Genomic DNA, 17,537 nt, shown 5'->3' with positions numbered 1-17,537 from the left:
GTTCTTTCTAGCCCTCTTTAGGCAGTAATTCCAGGAGCAGAGAATGGGAAATCTTCCTATTTCTAGTCTGAACAAAATCTGGCTATCAGTATTTAAAAAACTCTAAAATTATAACTGTAAATAAAGAACAACACTCAAACACAGGGGAACTCCAGACAAGAAACAATCAGGGCCAGCTAATCACCTTTCAACAAAGGATTCTCCCTAAAAACTGTCAGGCTATGATATGGTAATCAAGGTGGCCAATTGAAACATTCATAGCTACCTCCAACAGACAAGAGTTCTTTCTCCCACCCTGGATCTTCCACAATTTTCCTAGTTAAAGGTTTTCCTCTGACATGAAGTCCAGTCGTGTCTGACTCTGGGGTGTGGTGCTCATCTGCATTTCTAAGTTGAAGAGCCGGCGTTGTCCGTAGACACCTCCAAGGTCATGTGGCCGGCATGACTGCATGGAGCGCCGGGGCAGCCTCCCTTGGCTGACTCATGCTGCCCATCGGGCTCAATGGGCAGTGTGAGCCTGCCAAGGGAGGAGCAGCCCCGCGCGGCCTACTCGCTCGTAAAGCACCTCACAAAGTGCTTTATGCGCGAGTAGGCCACGCGGAGCAGCTGCCCTTGGCTGGCTCACACTGCCCATCAGGCCCAACGGATAGCGTGAGCCTGCCAAAGGAGGAGCAGCCCCGCACGGCCTACTCACGCGTAAAGCACCTCACAAGGTGCTTTATGCACAAGTAGGCCACGCGGAGCAGCTGTCCTTGGCTGGCTCACACTGCCCATCGGGCCTGACGGATAGCGTGAGCCTGCCAAGGGAGGAGCAGCCCCGCACGGTCTACTCGCCCGTAAAGCACCTTGCGAGGTGCTTTACGTGCGAGTAGGCCACGTGGAGCAGCTGCCCTTGGCTGGCTCATGCTGCCCATCGGGCCTGACGGATAGCATGAGCCAGCCAAGAGAGGGGCATTGTGTGGGGGGCGCTCCTCCTCCGCGGGCCGGATAAGTGCCCTTGGCGGGCCAGAAGTGGCCCGCGGGCCGTAGTTTGGGGACCCCTGCTCTGGAACATGGCCATATAGCCTGAAAAAACCTACAACCCATTAATTAATTGATTATGATAATAAAATAATATGCCAACCTAGCAGTTCGAAAACTCCATGCAGTCATGCCGGCCACATGACCTTGGAGGTGTCTATGGACAACGCTGGCTCTTCGGCTTAGAAATGGAGGTGAGCACCACACCCCAGAGTCAGACATGACTGGACTTAATGTCAGGGGACTACCTTTATCTTATATATATATATGTGTGTGTGTGTGTGTGTGTGTGTGTGTGTACACACACACATATGATACATATATACATATATACATACATATGCATGATAGATAGATAGATCATAGACATCTAGAGTTAGACGAGACCCCAAAGAGGGCCATCCAGTACAGGACACCACTGGAGTCTTCCAAACAGATGGCCATCCAGCCATAGATATGATTGAAATCGACAGATAATAATAATAATAATAATAATAATAATAATAATCTTTATTTATACCCCGCCACCATCTCCCCAAAGGGAACTCGGGGCGGCTAACATAATACAGCAAAATAAGATACAAAACAGCAGAAAATTAAACACAACAAAATGCATAATGTAACAAAATAAAATAAACAGTGCAAAATAACATAATAAAAATCAAACACAAAGGGCGGGCCAGATGTGCAAGATAAAATGTTAATATGTTAATACCCTGGGTGAGATAGGAAATATAGAAAGTGTATTTGTAGGGGAGGAGCCCGAGAAGGAGGAGCAGTGGGGTTTGGTCTTCATTAAGGACAGGGGAAAGTGCATCATGTGGGCAACTGTAGATGGAGTGTATGGGTCACTCTCCGAAGGCACATCAAAAAAGCCAAGTTTTTAGATCTTTCTTAAAGGCTGCTAAGGTGGGGGCTTGCCTGATGGATATGATATGGTTGGAGACTAGCCTCCTTCTTCCCTTTGCCTTGCAGACCCAACGTGTGCGGGTCACGGTTCCATTCGTATTGCTGCCCTGGATGGAAGACACTCCCAGGAGGCAATCAGTGCATCGTCCGTGAGTAGAATCATCATCATCACCATCAGCATCATTATAATCATCCTCCTCCTCATCCTCCTTCTTTTCTTTCTTCCTCCCAACAGCTATTTGTCGGAATTCCTGCGGAGATGGCTTCTGCTCTCGGCCCAACATCTGCACCTGCGCCAATGGGCAGCTCTCCCCAAACTGTGCGGGAGCAGCAGGAGGAGGAGCAGGTGAGCTGCCCCCATCATCATCATTATCATCATCATCATCCCCATTATTTTAATGCCGTTGGTTAGAGCAAAGGATTGCCTTCGTGTTATACAGAAATGACTCAGACTTTGTAAGTTTGAGGAAATCAACAAGCAGAGCGGTCGCAGTTCAAGTTCCAGGGATAATGGGACCATTGTTGTTGTTGTTATTATTGTTTTAATGCAATCAGGTTGGATCCCAGTGCCATAATAATAATAATAATAATCATCATCATCATCATCATCATCATCTATAGGCTGGATCCCAGTGCCATTATATCATTGTTGTTTGTGCCGTCGTGCACTGGGCTTATGACAATGTCTGTTTACAGGACGTGCTTTCTGTATGCCCAATGGGACACCGGGGTGCCTCAGCTAAAGGCTCCCATAGGTTTCCCAACACAAACTTCTGTAGAGGCTCAAAATAGGTTCAACAAAGTTCTTTATTAAGGCTTAAATCTTCGAACAAATGAATTAAATGCTATATAATCTTAAAAAGCTGGTAGCTTTCTCGATCTGCCAACAAGGGACAGGCAACTGCTTGATAAACTGTTCCTATCTTCTTTAGGGAAACCTTCCGACCCCTCCTTGGGCAATCTTTTTTTACCCTGCTGGCGTGAGGCACCAACTCCCGGCTCCAAGCTGCGTTATGGATAGCTCGAGTGGTCCCTTACCAGGCAATGGTTGCTGTAGATCTGCCAAGCTGGTGTTCTGTAGATTTGCCCACGAAGGCTGCAGAACAATTCCTTTATTTTCCAGCAAAGCTGGCTGTATTCCCCCAGCAAAGTTGCAGAACTGTAACTTTACTCCCCAGCAAAGCTGTAGAGGTTTTCCCTTTTCCTCAGCAAAAGCTGTAGAGGTTTTCCTTTTCCCCCAGCAAAAGCTGTAAGAAGTGAAGCTTTTTACAAGTGGGACAGAGAAAGCCCACACGTCCTGCTGTAAGGTTCCAAACTGTAAGACTGAACTAAAAGTCCCCTTTTCCCTCCAAACCTGGTGAAAGGGGTGGATCTAAAGGCTCTAACAATGATTGATAGGTTGTTGGCCCTATGACTGCAACCAGGGGAAAGCTACCCAATTGCAAAATGCATGGCCCAAATGAATTCAAACAAACTAACAGTGCAAGAAAAAGAATCAAATCTCTTGGTGTGCCAGCACATTGTTGTTGTTGTTGTTAATATTATTACACTATTATTATTATTATTATTATTATTATTATTATTATACTATTATATCATGGGTTGGATCCCAGTCCTATTGTTGTTATTATTTTTATAATTTTATATGTGATCTTGTTTCATACTCATGTACTGTTTATGTTGGAGTGCCATTGAGCTGCTGAACTTGCTGACCAAAAGGTTGGCAGCTCAAATCTGGGGAGCTGGGTGAGCTCCCACTCCTAGCCCCAGCTTCTGCCCACCTAACAGTTCGAAAACATGCAAATGTGAGTAGATCAATAGGTACTGCCCCAGCAGGAAGGTAAGGGTGCTCCATGCAATCATTCCAGTGGCCACATGACCTTGGAGGTGAGCACCATCCCCCAGAGTTGGACATGACTAGACTTAATGTCAAGGGAAAAACGTTACCTTTAATAATAATAATAATAATAATAATAATAATAATAACTTTTTTATTCCCCACCTCCAACTCCTAGAAGGAACGCGGGGTGGCTTACAAAAAGACAAACCCAATGAGCACAAAGTTAAAACGTAATGCAATAAAATCAAAACAAAACCAAACCAAATAGAAAAATATCACAACATTATGAAAACAGTACCATGGGAGCAATAAAAGTGCCGAATTTAGAGGGCTCTGAGTTTGTGCAAAATTCCTAGACAGAGCTAAGGGAAACTGCAAAATTCGGTTACCTTTCACCGCTTATGTTATATTGCACCTGGGGTGCCTTGTAAGCCACTCCGAGTCCCTTTTAGGAGATGGTGGTGGGATAATAATAATAATAATAATAATAATAATAATAATAAGTAGTAGTAGTAGTAGTAGTAGTATTCTATAGGTTGCATCCTAGTGCCATTATTATTATTATTATTATTATTAGTAGTAGTAGTAGTAGTGGTATTATCAAAGTCCCATTGAACCTCATGGCCGCTTCACAGGCCCTAGTTTCTCCAAAGAGAGAGGAAGGGGGTCTGCTTCCTTCCTTTTCTCCTTCCTTTTCTCTTTCCTTCTCTCCATCCTTCCTTCCTTGCTTGCTTTCTTGCTTCCTTCCTTCTCTCTTCCTTCTCTCCTTCCTTCCTTCCTTCCTTCCTTCCTTCCTTCCTTCCTTCCTTCCTTCCTTCTCTTCTTCCTTCCTTGCTTTTTTGCTTCCTTCCTTCCTTCCTTCCTTCCTTCCTTCCTTCCTTCCTTCCTTCTCTCTTTCCTTCCTTCCTTCTCTCATTCTCTCCTTCATTCCTGCCTGCCTGCCTCCCTCCCTCCCTCCCTCCCTCCCTCCCTCCCTCCCTCTCTTTCTTTCTTTCTTCCTTCCTTCCTTCCTTCCTTCCCTCCCTCCTTCCTTCCTTCCTTCCTTCCTTCCTTGTCCCCTTCCTTACTTCTTTTCTTCCTTCTCTCCTTCCTTCCTTCCTTCCTTCCTTCCTTCCTTCCTTCCTTCCTTCCTTCCTTCCTTCTCTTCTTCCCTCCTTGCTTTTTTGCTTCCTTCCTTCTCTCTTTCCTTCCTTCTCTCATTCTCTCCTTCCTGCCTGCCTGCCTGCCTCCCTCCCTCCCTTCCTTCTCTCCTTCCTTCTTTCCTTCCTTGTCCCCTTCCTTCCTTCTCTCCTTCCTTCTCTTCTTCCTTCCTTCCTTGTCCCCTTCCTTCCTTCTCTCTTTCCTTCCTTCCTTCCTTCTCTCATTCTCTCCTTCCTTCCTGCCTGCCTGCCTGCCTGCCTGCCTTCTCTCCTCCCTTCCTTCCTTCCTTCCTTCCTTCCTTCCTTCCTTCCTTCTCCGCCTTGGATTTCTTTCTTTCTCTCTTTCTATCTTTCTTTCTTTCGCTCCAAGAACAAATGGAGGGAGGCCCCAGATGTTCACAATCTTCTGAGCGATGCCTGGAAGATGCCAGGAATGTGCGCCTGCCTTTGCCTGCCAAGGGAGGGAGCGAGGGAGAGGAGGGGAGGGGGCTGGAAAGGCGGGCAGGGGTCTGCATGCCTCACATTCCCGCACGACCCAGGGGTCACAAGGGGAGGGGAGGGGAGGGGGCTCTCAAGGCAAAGGGATTGGCCAAGGCAGGCCCTTGTCCCCCCTCCCCCTGCGGTCAGACACCCGAGGATAAGTACTTCTGGGGTCTCCCCCTGCCCCCCCTCAAGCGCCATCTTAGGCATTTTCAGAACCTAATAATAACAATAGTAGTAGGAGCAATAATAATAAACTTTGTGTTGTCGAAGGCTTTCATGGCCAGAATCACTGAGTTTTTGTGAGTTTTCTGGGCTGCATGGCCATTTTCCAGAAGCATTTTCTCCTGACGTTTTGCCCACATCTATGGCAGGCATCCCCAGAGGTTGAGGGGTCTTGCGGAAACGAGGCCAGTGGGTTTGCCTAACCCTCTGGGGTGAGATGGAGTGGGGTAGAAATACTGTAAATAAATAACAATTTGAACAATGAATGGCATGTGTTCTTTGGTCCTTAACACATGAGATGCTGGGATTTGTACTTTGGTGAGGACCCAGCCCTCTTTGGCAGCCCCCCTGATCCCAAACTCCATCCGACAATAGACTCCATAGCATTCAGCCCAGGAAGTTCAAGGGGATTCCTAAATGTGGGAAAGACTTGTCATCTCATGGGTGTTGTGGTGCTTAGAAGCTTATTACCATTTTAAAATGATGTCTACTTAAGGCTAACCTTTAAAATGGGGCACAGGAAGAGAAATTAATAATGTATTTTCGAGGGCTTTCATGGCTGGAATCAATAGGTTCTTGTGGATTTTTTTCGGGCTATATGGCTATGTTCTAGAGGCATTTTCTCCTGACGTTTCGCCTGCATCTATGGCAAGCATCCTCAGAGGTAGTGCAGAAATCAAGGTGATGATGATGATGATGAAGAGGATGATGATTAATGACATAAGAATATAAATTAATACCGGAATATGATAATCACCCAATCCCTCCTCCTGCAGGCCAGCCCTGTGGTGCGCGGTGCATGAATGGCGGCAGCTGCAGCGAGGAGTCCTGCCTGTGCCAGAAGGGCTTCACGGGCACCCACTGCGGGCAGCGTGAGTTATAGAGGGCTCCTGCTCTTGCACAGAGCAACAGGAGGCTGGGTGGACATCCATCAGGAGGGGTCGGGTGGTATCTCTTCTAAACCCAGCACTCTATGACTCTATCTCATCTATCTATCTATCTATCTATCTATCTATCTATCTATCTATCTATCTATTCATCTATTCGTTCTATCTATCCATCCATCTATCTGTCTGCCTGTCTCCATCTCTGGAGGCTGGGTGGCCATCTTTCAGGAGGGATATCTCATATCTTTCTGCCTCTGTCTCTGATCTGTCTGACATCTGTCTATCATCTATCACCCATCCGTCATCTATCATCTATCTCTCTATCATCTTTCTATCATCCACCCTGCCTCCCTCTCTCTCATATCTATCTACCCCTATATACCTACTCTCTATCATCCCATTTTTCTGTCATTCATCTATCATGTCTATCTATCTATCATCTATCTATCTATCTATCTATCTATCTATCTATCTATCTATCTACTATCCCTCTGTCCATTGATCTATCCCTCTATCGATCCATTCACCCACCCATCTACATATCTATCCCTCCACCTATCTCTGTCTGTCTGTCCATCCATCTATCCCTCTATCCCTCTATCTATCTATCTATCTATCTATCTATTTACTATCCCTCTGTCCATCCATCTATCCCTCTATCTATCTATCTATTTACTATCCCTCTGTCCATTCATCTATCCCTCTATCCATCCATTCACCCCTCCATCTACATATCTATCCCTCCACCTATCTGTCAGTCCATATATCTATCCATCTATTCCTCTCTCTCTCTCTATCTATCCATTCCTCCCTCCATCCATGCATCCACTCATCCATTTACCTCTCTCTCTCTCTGACTATCTATCTGTCTATCTATCTATCTATCTATCTATCTATCTATCTATCTATTCATCTATCCCTCTATCCATCCATTCACCCATTCATCTACATATCTACCCCGCCATCTATTTCTGTCTGTCTGTCCGTCCGTCCATCCATCCCTCAATCTATCCATTCCTCCCTCCATCCATGCATCCACCCATCCATCTACCTATCTCTCTCTCTCTGACTATCTATCTGTCTATCTATCTATCTACCTACCTACCTACCTACCTACCTACCTACTATCCCTCTGTCCATTCATCTATCCCTTTATCCATCCATTCACCCACCCATCTACATATCTATCCCTCCACCTATCTCTGTCTCTCTGTCCATCCCTCTATCTATCTATCTATCTATCTATCTATCTATCTATCTATCTATCAATTCCTCCCTCCATCCATGCATCCACCCATCCATCTACCTATCTCTCTCTCTCTCTCTGACTCTCTATCTATCTATCTATCTATCTATCTATCTATCTATCCATTCATCTATCCCTCTATCCATCCATTCACCCATCCATCTACATATCTATCCCTTCATCTATCTCTGTCTGTCTGTCCGTCCGTCCGTACATCTATCCATCCATCCATCCATCCATCTATCCCTCAATCTATCTATCCATTCCTCCCTCCATCCATGCATCCACCCATCTATCTACCTCTCTCTCTCTCTCTATCTATCTATCTATCTATCTATCCATCTATCTCTACCTACCTACCTACCTACCTATCTATATCTGTCTATCCATCCATCTATCTCCCTACCTACCTACCCTTCTATCTGTCTGTCAAGCCCTCTATCCATCCAATCTCTCACCTATCTAGCCTCTCACCCACCTACTTATCCTTCCCTGGAAGGTTTGGTCCATAGGCTGGGTGGCCCTCTGTGGGGAGGGGTCAGAGGGGCGACCGTACGGACTGACTCCTTCTTTGTTGCTTCCCTCCCTTGTGCGCGCAGCTGTGTGCGAGAGTGGCTGCCAGAACGGGGGCCGCTGCATCGGGCCCAACCGCTGTGCCTGTGTCTACGGTTTCACCGGGCCCCAGTGTGAGAGAGGTAGGCCTGCCGGGCAGGGCAGTGGCGGGGCAGGGAGGAAGGAAGGAGGGCCACACTGAGGCAGCTCTTCTCCCTCATTCTTCTTCCTCTTCTTCTTCTACTTCCTTCTCCTCTTTTCTTCCTTCCCTTTCTCCTCTTCTTTTTCTCCTTCTCTTCTTCCTCCTTCTTCCTTCTCTTCCTCCTTTTTGCTTATTTTTCTTCCTATTTCTTCTCCTCTTCTATTTCTTTCTCTTTGTCTTCTTCCTCCTCCTCCTCCTCCTCCTCCTCCTCCTCCTTCTTTTTCCTCCTCCCCCTTCTTCCTCATTCTTCTTTTTGGAACCCCTGGATTGCAATGGGTTAAACACTTATGCCAGCAGGACTGAGGACCGGCAGGTCAGCGGTTCAAATCCAGGGAGAGCAAGGATGAGCTCCCTCTGTCAGCTCCAGCTAACCATGCGGGGAAATGAGAGAAGTCTCCCACAAGGATGGTAAAACTTCAAACACCCTTAGGGCGTCCCTTGGGCAACATCCTTGCAGATGGCCAATTCTCTCACACCGAAAGTGACTTGCAGTTTCTCAAGTCACTCCTGACATGGAAAAGAAATATCTTCTTATAGAATCAAAGAGTTGGAAGAGACCTCATGGGCCATCCAGTCCAACCCCCTGCCAAGAAGCAGGAGTATTGCATTCAAATCACCCCCGAGAGATGGCCATCCAGCCTCTGTTTAAAAGCTTCCAAAGAAGGAGCCTCACCACACTCCAGGGCAGAGAGTTCCACTGCTGAACGGCTCTCACAGTCAGGAAGTTCTTCCTCGTGTTCAGATGGAATCTCCTCTCTTGTAGTTTGAAGCCATGGCTCCGCCTCCTAGTCTCCAAGGAAGCAGAAAACAAGCTTGCTCCCTCCTCCCTGTGGCTTCCTCTCACATATTTATACATGGCTATCATATCTCTTCTCAGCCTTCTCTTCTTCAGGCTAAACATGCCCAGCTCCTTAAGCTGCTCCCCATAGGGCTTGTTCTCCAGACCCTTGATCATTTGAGTCGCCCTCCTCTGGACACATTCCAGCTTATCAATATCTCTCTTGAATTATGGTGCCCAGAATTGGACACAATATTCCAGGTGTGGTCTAACCAAGGCGGAATAGAGGGGTAGCATTACTTCCTTAGATCTAGACACTATGCTCCTCTTGATGCAGGCCAAAATCCCGTTGGCTTTTTTTGCCGCCACATCACATTGTTGGCTCATGTTTAACTTGTTGTCCACGAGGACTCCAAGATCTTTTTTACACGTACTGCTCTCGAGCCAGGCATCGTCCCCCATTTTGCATCTTTGCATTTCGTTGTTTCTTGCCTAAGTGGAGTATCTTGCATTTGTCCCTGTTGAACTTCATTTTGTTAGTTTTGGCCCATCTCTCTAATCTGTCAAGATCGTTTTGAATTTCTTCTTCTTTTTCCTCATCTACCTATCTATATCTTTCTATCCATCCATCTATCTCCCTAGCTACCTACCCCTCTATCTATCTGTTTGTCAAGCCCTCTGTCTGTCTGTCTTCCTTCTCTTCTTCATCCTCCTCCTCCTCTTCGGCCTCTTCTTCTGCCCAACTTTGAAATTTTGGCCACTTGTAGCTTATTCTTCGTGGTAGAATAGTTTTGGAACTGTTTAACATGTATATGATGGTGTTATATAATAATTTATTTATTTGATCAGTCATATGACCATTTCAAAATACAAAACGAGTAAAAGACAAGGCAAAAAGGTGAGGACAGTAGCTGACCCACTATTCACAGTCAGAGTCTTATTTTCCTGGTTCTTTATCCAGGAAATGTGCTCTTTTTCTTGAGGGCTTTCAGAATAAAAAGGCTTACTCTGATTATGGTGGATCTTTCCTGACCTTGCGAGAGGAATGTCAGAAGATCACTTCTGTTGCTGGACCTGCAGATGGACAATATTGGGTGTAAATATCTGTCTCGTAGTTCGGCATATGCTAGACAGTCAATCAAGAAATGTTCGACATCTTCCACTGTTTGTTCTCCCCAAACGCAGAATCTCTCACTTCTTGGAATGCTACAGTAACGTCCGGTTTGCAACATAATACTGAATTGTTCAAATCTAGCCCTAGTATATGTTCTTCTCAAGGGTAGCGGGAGTGGAATAGTCAGGTAAATGAATATGTGGACTCCTAAATGAATATTCCTTTTGTGAGAAGCTCACTCAATACACCCAAGTTTGAAAACTGGTGAGGTTGGGGAGGGGGATGTCATTTTTTCATTTGGGAGTTGTAGCTGCTGGGATTTATAGTTCACCTACAAAGAGCCTTCTGAACTCCACCAACGATGGAATTGAACCAGTCTTGGCACACAGAACTCCCATGACCAACAGAAAATTCTGGAAGTCCTTGGTGGGCATTGACCTTGAGTTTGGGAGTTGTGGTTCATCTCCATCCAGAGAACACTGTGGACTCAAACAAGGATGGATCTGGACCAAACTTGGCACAGATACTGAATATACCCAAATGTGGACACTGGTGGAGTTTGGGGAAGATAAACATTGACACTTGTGAGTTGTAGTTACTGGGATTTATAGTTCACCTACAATCGAAGAGCATTCTGAACCCCACCAGTGACAGAATTGGGCCACATTTCCCACACAGAAACCCCATGACCAACAGAAAATAGTGTGTTTTCAGATGATCTTTGGCGACCCCTCTGACACCCCCTCGTGACCCCTCCAGGGGTCCCGACCCCAGGTTGAGAAACACTGATTTAGAGCCACTAACCATGATGTCTTTTGGTTGCGCTGGACTTGATCCTCTAAGCATAAGCAAGGAAGTCTGCTGGGATTCATCTGGTTTGTTTATTTATTTATTTTTATAGGAATGCAACCTATTTCATTAATTTTAGACAGGAGTCAAACATTAAGACATGCCAAACATTCCTTTGAATGTGTTATAACTGATTTATTTATTTATTTATTTATTTATTATTCGAACTTATATGCCGCCACTCCCCTGGGGCTCGGAGCGGCTTACAAGAATGGCTAAAATTGAACACAATTTAAAAACAATTTAAAACAATTTAAAAACAATCAGAGATCAAAGGCCTGTTGAAACAGGTATGTCTTACATGCCCTGTGGAAAGCTGATAAGTCCCGCAAGGCACGGACTTTAGGTGGCAGAGTATTCCAGAGTGATGGTGCCACTGCTGTGAAGGCTCTGCATCTGGTTGTTGTTAGACGCAAGGCCTTGACACTGGGAATTTCCAACAAATCTTGGTCCTCAGAACGGAGGGATCTCTGGGGTTGGTAGAGGGTGAGGTGGTCCCTCAGGTACATCGGCCCCAGACCATGCAAGGCCTTAAAGGTGAGTACCATCACTTTGAAACCAATGCAATTGGTAACCAATGCAGCTGCAGTAAGATTGGTGTTATGTGGCATCTCATCGGAGTTCCCACAAGAAGCCGACCAGATGCATTTTGTACCAACTTGAGCTTCCGGATCACCGACAGAGGAAGGCCAATGTAGAGGGCGTTACAATAGTCCAGTCTTGAGATGACCGTGGCCTGGATCACCGTAGCTAGGTCGTCCCTGGACAGGTAGGGGGCCAGCCGTCTAGCCTGCCGCAGGTGAAAGAAGGTGGTTCTGCTAACGGCGTAGACCTGGGCCTCCATCGTCAGCAGAGGGTCCAAAAGGACTCCCAGACTCTTTACCAATGATGACGGGCGTCGTGCCTCGCCATCCAGGGTAGTCAGCTGGATCTCCCCACTGCCCAGTCGACCCAGCCATAGGATCTCCGTCTTTGCTGGATTCACCCTCAACCTGCTGGCACACAGCCATCCAGTAACGGCCTCGAAGCACTGATGGAAACAATTGGGTACAGAGTCCGGTCGGCCTTCCATCTTCAGCACCAGCTGAGTGTCATCAGCGTACTGGTAACACTCAAGCCCAAAACCTCGAACCAGCTGAGCAAGTGGTCGCATATAGATGTTAAACAACAGAGGGGAGAGAATGGCCCCCTGAGGAACCCCACAAGATAGAGGGGACCTCTCAGAGACCAGGCCTCCCCTCTCCACTCGCTGTCCACGGTTGTGAAGAAAGGAGGACAGCCAGTTTAAAGCTGCCCCCCTGACTCCAGCAACAGCCAGGCGGTGGGTCAAAAGATTGTGGTCGACTGTGTCAAATGCTGCTGTGAGATCCAATAACACAAGCAGCGCTGACCCGCCCTGGTCCAGCTGGCATCAAAGGTGATCCGTGATGGAGACCAGCACAGTCTCTGTCCCGTGCCCCGCACGGAAGCCGGACTGGAAGGGATCTAGTCCGGCTGTGTCGTCTAGGAATTGCTGCATCTGCTCCGCTGCTGCCCTCTCAATCACCTTGCCCAGGAACGAGAGATTCGAAACTGGGCGGTAACTGGAGGGAACCAAAGGATCTAAGTCTGGTTTCTTCAGCAGGGGAGAGACCACCGCCTCTTTTAAACCCTCTGGAAAAACTCCTTGCTCAAGGGAGCTGTTTATGATCTTCAACAGAGGGTCACGTAATCCCTCCAAGCAAGATTTCACCAACCAAGAGGGACACGGATTGAGGGAGCACGTGGTCGGTCTAGCTGCAGCTATGAGCCTATCAACAGCCTCTGCGTCCAGCGGGAGGAACCGGTCGAGGACGGGCCCAGCAAGTGGCCACAGAGTCTCAAGTTCTCTCACTGTATCAATTGTGGCGGGGAGGTCCCGGCGAAGTAGCGAGATCTTGTCTGCAAAATAGCTCAAAAAACCTCGGCTGAATGGGCCTGGTCACCACTTTTGGGGACGGTAGGAACCGTCGTTAGAGATCGAATTATTTTGAACAATTGGCAGAATACAACATTTAAAGTAAATTTATGCAACAAATTTATGAAGACTATATTTGAATTACTGTATACAACCGTATACTATACAACATGACTGGGGCTATAAGACGACCCCAACTTTAAGAAACAAAATAGAGAGTTGGTGATATACTCGCGATTTAAGACGACTCCTCAAACCAGGTGCTTCTTGCAAGGCCTGGACAGGAAGAAGGAGAGCGGCCTGATCAGAAGGGCCTCCGGTGCTCCTCAGGCCGCTCTCCTCCTTCCTGGCCAGGCCTCACGCGAAGCGCTTCTTCTCCCGCGAGACAACGTTGTCTTGCGGGAGAAGAGACGCTTCTCGCGAGGCCTGGACAAGGAGAATGGCCTGAGCAGCGCGGGAAGCAGCCCTGGGGCTTGGCCGCCAACAAAGGAGAGGCCTGGGCCTAAGCAAGGAAAGCAGCTAGGAAGGGAGGAAGGACGGGGAGCCTGCCCGGGAGGCTGCCATGAGCCAAGGCGGAGGAGGAGGGGAGCCCGAGGCCAAGGCAGCCATCGTATGTAATTTTATTATTATTTTAATTTTATACCCGGCGTACTAGACAACCCCCAACATTTTATAAGGTTTTACGTTTTATTTATTTATTTATTTATTTATTTATTTATTTATTTATTTTATTTAGCAGTTTTGTATACCGGTCTTCTCACCTCCATCGAGGGACTCAGGCCGGTTTCCAACAAACAATATTACGAACAATCATTAAAACATCATAATCCAAATTACACTAAAACATTAAAATAGCAAAGTATAGTCATAATTACAGTGGTCATCCTAAAATCATTGTTCGTCATCATCCATTTATATCACAGGATCTTGACACATTCTTCGAATGCCCGTTTCCATAGTCAAGTTTTCACCTGTTTTCTGAACGTCAAGATAGAAGGGGCTGTTCTACTCTCCAGTGGAAGGGAGTTTCAGAGTCGAGGGGCCACCACCGAGAAGGCCCTGTCCCTCGTCCCCACCAGGCGCGCTTGTGAGGCCGGTGGGACCGAGAGCAGGGCCTCTCCAGACGATCTTAGCAATCTTGATGGCTCATAGGGGAGAATACGTTCAGACAGGTAAACTGGGCTGGAGTCATTTAGGGCTTTATAGGTTAAGACCAGCACTTTGAATTGTGCTCGGAAGCTAACTGGCAGCCCGTGGAGCTGGCGCAACAGAGGAGTAATATGCTCCCTGTATCCCGCTCCTGTTAGTAATCTGGCTGCCGCACATTGGACTAGTTGAAGCTTCCGGGCAGTCTTCAGAGGCAACCCCACGTAGAGAGCATTGCAGTAATCTAAACGGGATGTAACCAGAGCGTGGACCACCGTGGCCAAGTCAGACTTCCCAAGGTACGGGCGCAGCTGGCGCACAAGTTTTAATTGTGCAAAATCTCCCCTGACCACCGCTGAAACCTGGGTCTCCAGGCTCAGCGATGAGTCCAGGATCACTCCCAAGCTGCGAACCTGCGCCTTCAGGGGGAGTGTAACCCCATCAAGCACAGGCTGTAACCCTATGCCCTGTTCGGCCTTTCGACTGACTCTGTCTTGTCTGGATTTAGTTTCAATCTGGTGTCCCTCATCCAGTCCGTTACAGCGGGCAAGCACCGGTTCAGGACTTGAACAGCCTCCTTAGTAGTAGGTGGGAAGGAGTAACAGAGTTGGACATCATCTGCGTAGAGATGTCACTGCACCCTGAAACTCCGGATGATCTCTCCCAACGGCTTCATGTAAATGTTAAATAACACAGGGGACAGTACTGAACCCTCAAGGAAGGACTGGAGCCACTGCAAGGCAGTACCCCCAAGACCCATTCCCGCGAGGCATTCCAGAAGGATACCGTGGTCGACGGTATCGAAGGCCAATGAGAGGTCCAGCAAAACCAACAGGGACACGCTCCCCCTGTCCAGTTCCCGGCGAAGATCATCCACTAAGGCGACCAAGGCTGTCTCGGTACCATGCCCCAGCGTAAAGCCAGACTGCGCCGGATCTAGATAATCCGTGTCTACCAGGAACTCCTGGAGTTGTGAGGCCACCACACGTTCCAGGACTTTGCCCAAATAGGGGAGATTGGAAACTGGCCATAAGTTGACGAATTGAGTGGGGTCCAGTGATGGTTTTTTCAACAGCGGTTTTAGAACAGCTTGTTTTAAGCTGGCTGGAATGTTGCCTTCCCGAAGGGAGGCATTAACCACCACCTTTACCCGCTCTGCCAAACCCTCTCTGGCTTCCTTTACCAGCCAGGATGGGCAGGGGTCTAGGATGCATGTGGTAGGCCTCGCCTCCCCAAGAACCCAGTCATCTAGTACCCCGGAATATACAGTAATTTTCAATCACTAACAACCATAGATATGGTAGTAATGAATATGTTGCAACTCAGAGTAAGCTTCACCTTACTTCCAAACACCACCTTGCAAGAGCTGTAGTTTTATAGTTTATTGAGGAAAAAATCCAAGTCAAAGTTCCAAAGAATAAGGTTAAATGCAGAATATAGTTCCAAAGACCTTCAGGTAAAAACAGGAGACACAATCCTATTGGCAAAGTTCAAACCAGAGTCCCAGGTACAAGCAATGAAACAATTGCTCCATGAATCACAATGCAAGAAATCCCAAGCGTACTGCTTTCCAGGCTAAGGTTATTCCATGAAGTTTCCAGGCTAGTAAGCTACGTTGAACTGATGCTTTCTCAGAGTTTGCAAAAGGCCTAAATACCTTTCTAACATGAAAACATTAGGCTCTCATCATCATAAAAGCATTGCGACGACCTTTCACCGAGCTGGCTTCTCATCTGCTGGCCAGACGAGAACTCTGCCTGACTTGCCAGGTCAAGTCATTATCTACACTTTCGGTATCAGCGTGGGAAGGCACCTGTTCGCTATCTCCTTTGTTAAAATTCCTTTCTGATGGAAACAGCTGTGTTGACACTGCACTGTCTGTGGGAACCTCAGAAGCAGTCCCAGAGATTTGAGGCACAGACAAAGAGCCGGGAAGCTGAATCCCAGCAGGAATCTGAATCCCATCATCCTCATCGTCAGAAAATAGCTCAGCCACAACAGAATATGTGTTTATTTTTGACCAGTAATTGAATTGTCTTATTAAGATTTGAGCTTTTACTGGGAGCATTCCTAACTCCGCCTTTACTGCCGCCAGGGCCGTAGCCAGGAATTTTTTTTGTGAGGGGTTGAAAATTTGGGTGGGGGTGTGAAAATTTCATGGGGGGGTTGTAACCTGCCTCCTATCTCACGCTGAAGCAAAGAGCACAGCAGGGGGCAGAGGAGCCTTCTATAGCCTGCAGCTCCGCCCCTGTCAACCACCTCCACCAAGTCTGGCCTCCTTAATGAGATAATTCAACACTCCCCCCCCCCCCCAAACTTAGTTGCTTCACTACATCGGCTATTGCTGCAAGTAATGACAGTGTGAATAAATTGTCAATATTTGCTTGAGATAGTGCTTGCAGTTCTGGAGGGACTCTTAATTTTTTGCGTCTCATAGACTTAGCAGGGGGATTTGGTTAACCAGTTAAAATTCATGAGTAAACCAGGTTTTTTTAACCTGAAAAATTTCGGGGGGGGGGGGTTGAACCCCTAACCCCCCCTCCCCCCAGCTACAGGCCTGACTGCCGCCGTCAGCGTTGTTCTGGAAAGGCCCAAGAGGGAACGAAGCTGCTTAGCTTGGAAGGCTTCAATTTTAGCCAAATTGACGTGACCCCAAATTTCAGCCCCAAATATAGAGTTGGCAGGGAATTCAAACAAAGCAAAACACGTAACAACTTATTACAATCCTGCCACCCTCCCAGCCTGGCCGCAAGTTGAGCCACATGAAGTAATATCTATTATTAACACACTTCAAAACAATAAAGCGCCAGGGGAGGATTTTTTGCTGGCTGAACTTTTCAAGAACAATAGTGATTGGTGGGTCCAACTTTTAGCAGCACTTTTCTCTCACATTAACAATTCATGCAGTATACCTAGAGGACCCCGACCACCTGTGCAGATTAGTATTATCGTCCCTATTCATAGGAATGGAGAAAAAAACAAATCCAAAGAACAATCGGCCCATAAGCCTGATTGATATCACAGCAAAAATGTACGCAAAATATCTTTTGATTAAAATTGATCAGTGGGCCAATGAAAAGTATATTTTCTGTGAAGAACAATCAGGCTTCCGACAGGGATGTTCAACCATAGATAATTGCCTTGTCCTGCAGCACATAATTCAAGAGTATAATTCAAGGGGGATGAGGCTGTATTCAGCATTTATAGACTTGTC

General features: G+C 47.0%; 1 protein-coding gene across 2 annotated transcripts in view; it reads left to right on the top strand.

The window, feature by feature from the left end:
- Window positions 1-17,537, top strand: part of LOC132780882 (fibrillin-2) — a 150,186-nt gene that overhangs the window by 11,095 nt on the left and 121,554 nt on the right. For both annotated transcript variants that reach the window (XM_067473612.1, XM_067473613.1), the window contains exons 3-6: window positions 1,996-2,078; window positions 2,165-2,275; window positions 6,390-6,485; window positions 8,346-8,441. In XM_067473612.1, coding sequence (XP_067329713.1) covers window positions 1,996-2,078; window positions 2,165-2,275; window positions 6,390-6,485; window positions 8,346-8,441 — 386 coding nt within the window. The remainder of the gene's footprint in view (window positions 1-1,995; window positions 2,079-2,164; window positions 2,276-6,389; window positions 6,486-8,345; window positions 8,442-17,537) is intronic.

This window comes from Anolis sagrei, chromosome X (assembly GCF_037176765.1).
Source record: "Anolis sagrei isolate rAnoSag1 chromosome X, rAnoSag1.mat, whole genome shotgun sequence".
Lineage (NCBI taxonomy): Eukaryota > Metazoa > Chordata > Lepidosauria > Squamata > Dactyloidae > Anolis > Anolis sagrei.
Note: the sequence above shows the minus strand (reverse complement) of the source record. Positions and strands in the feature narration are given on the sequence as shown.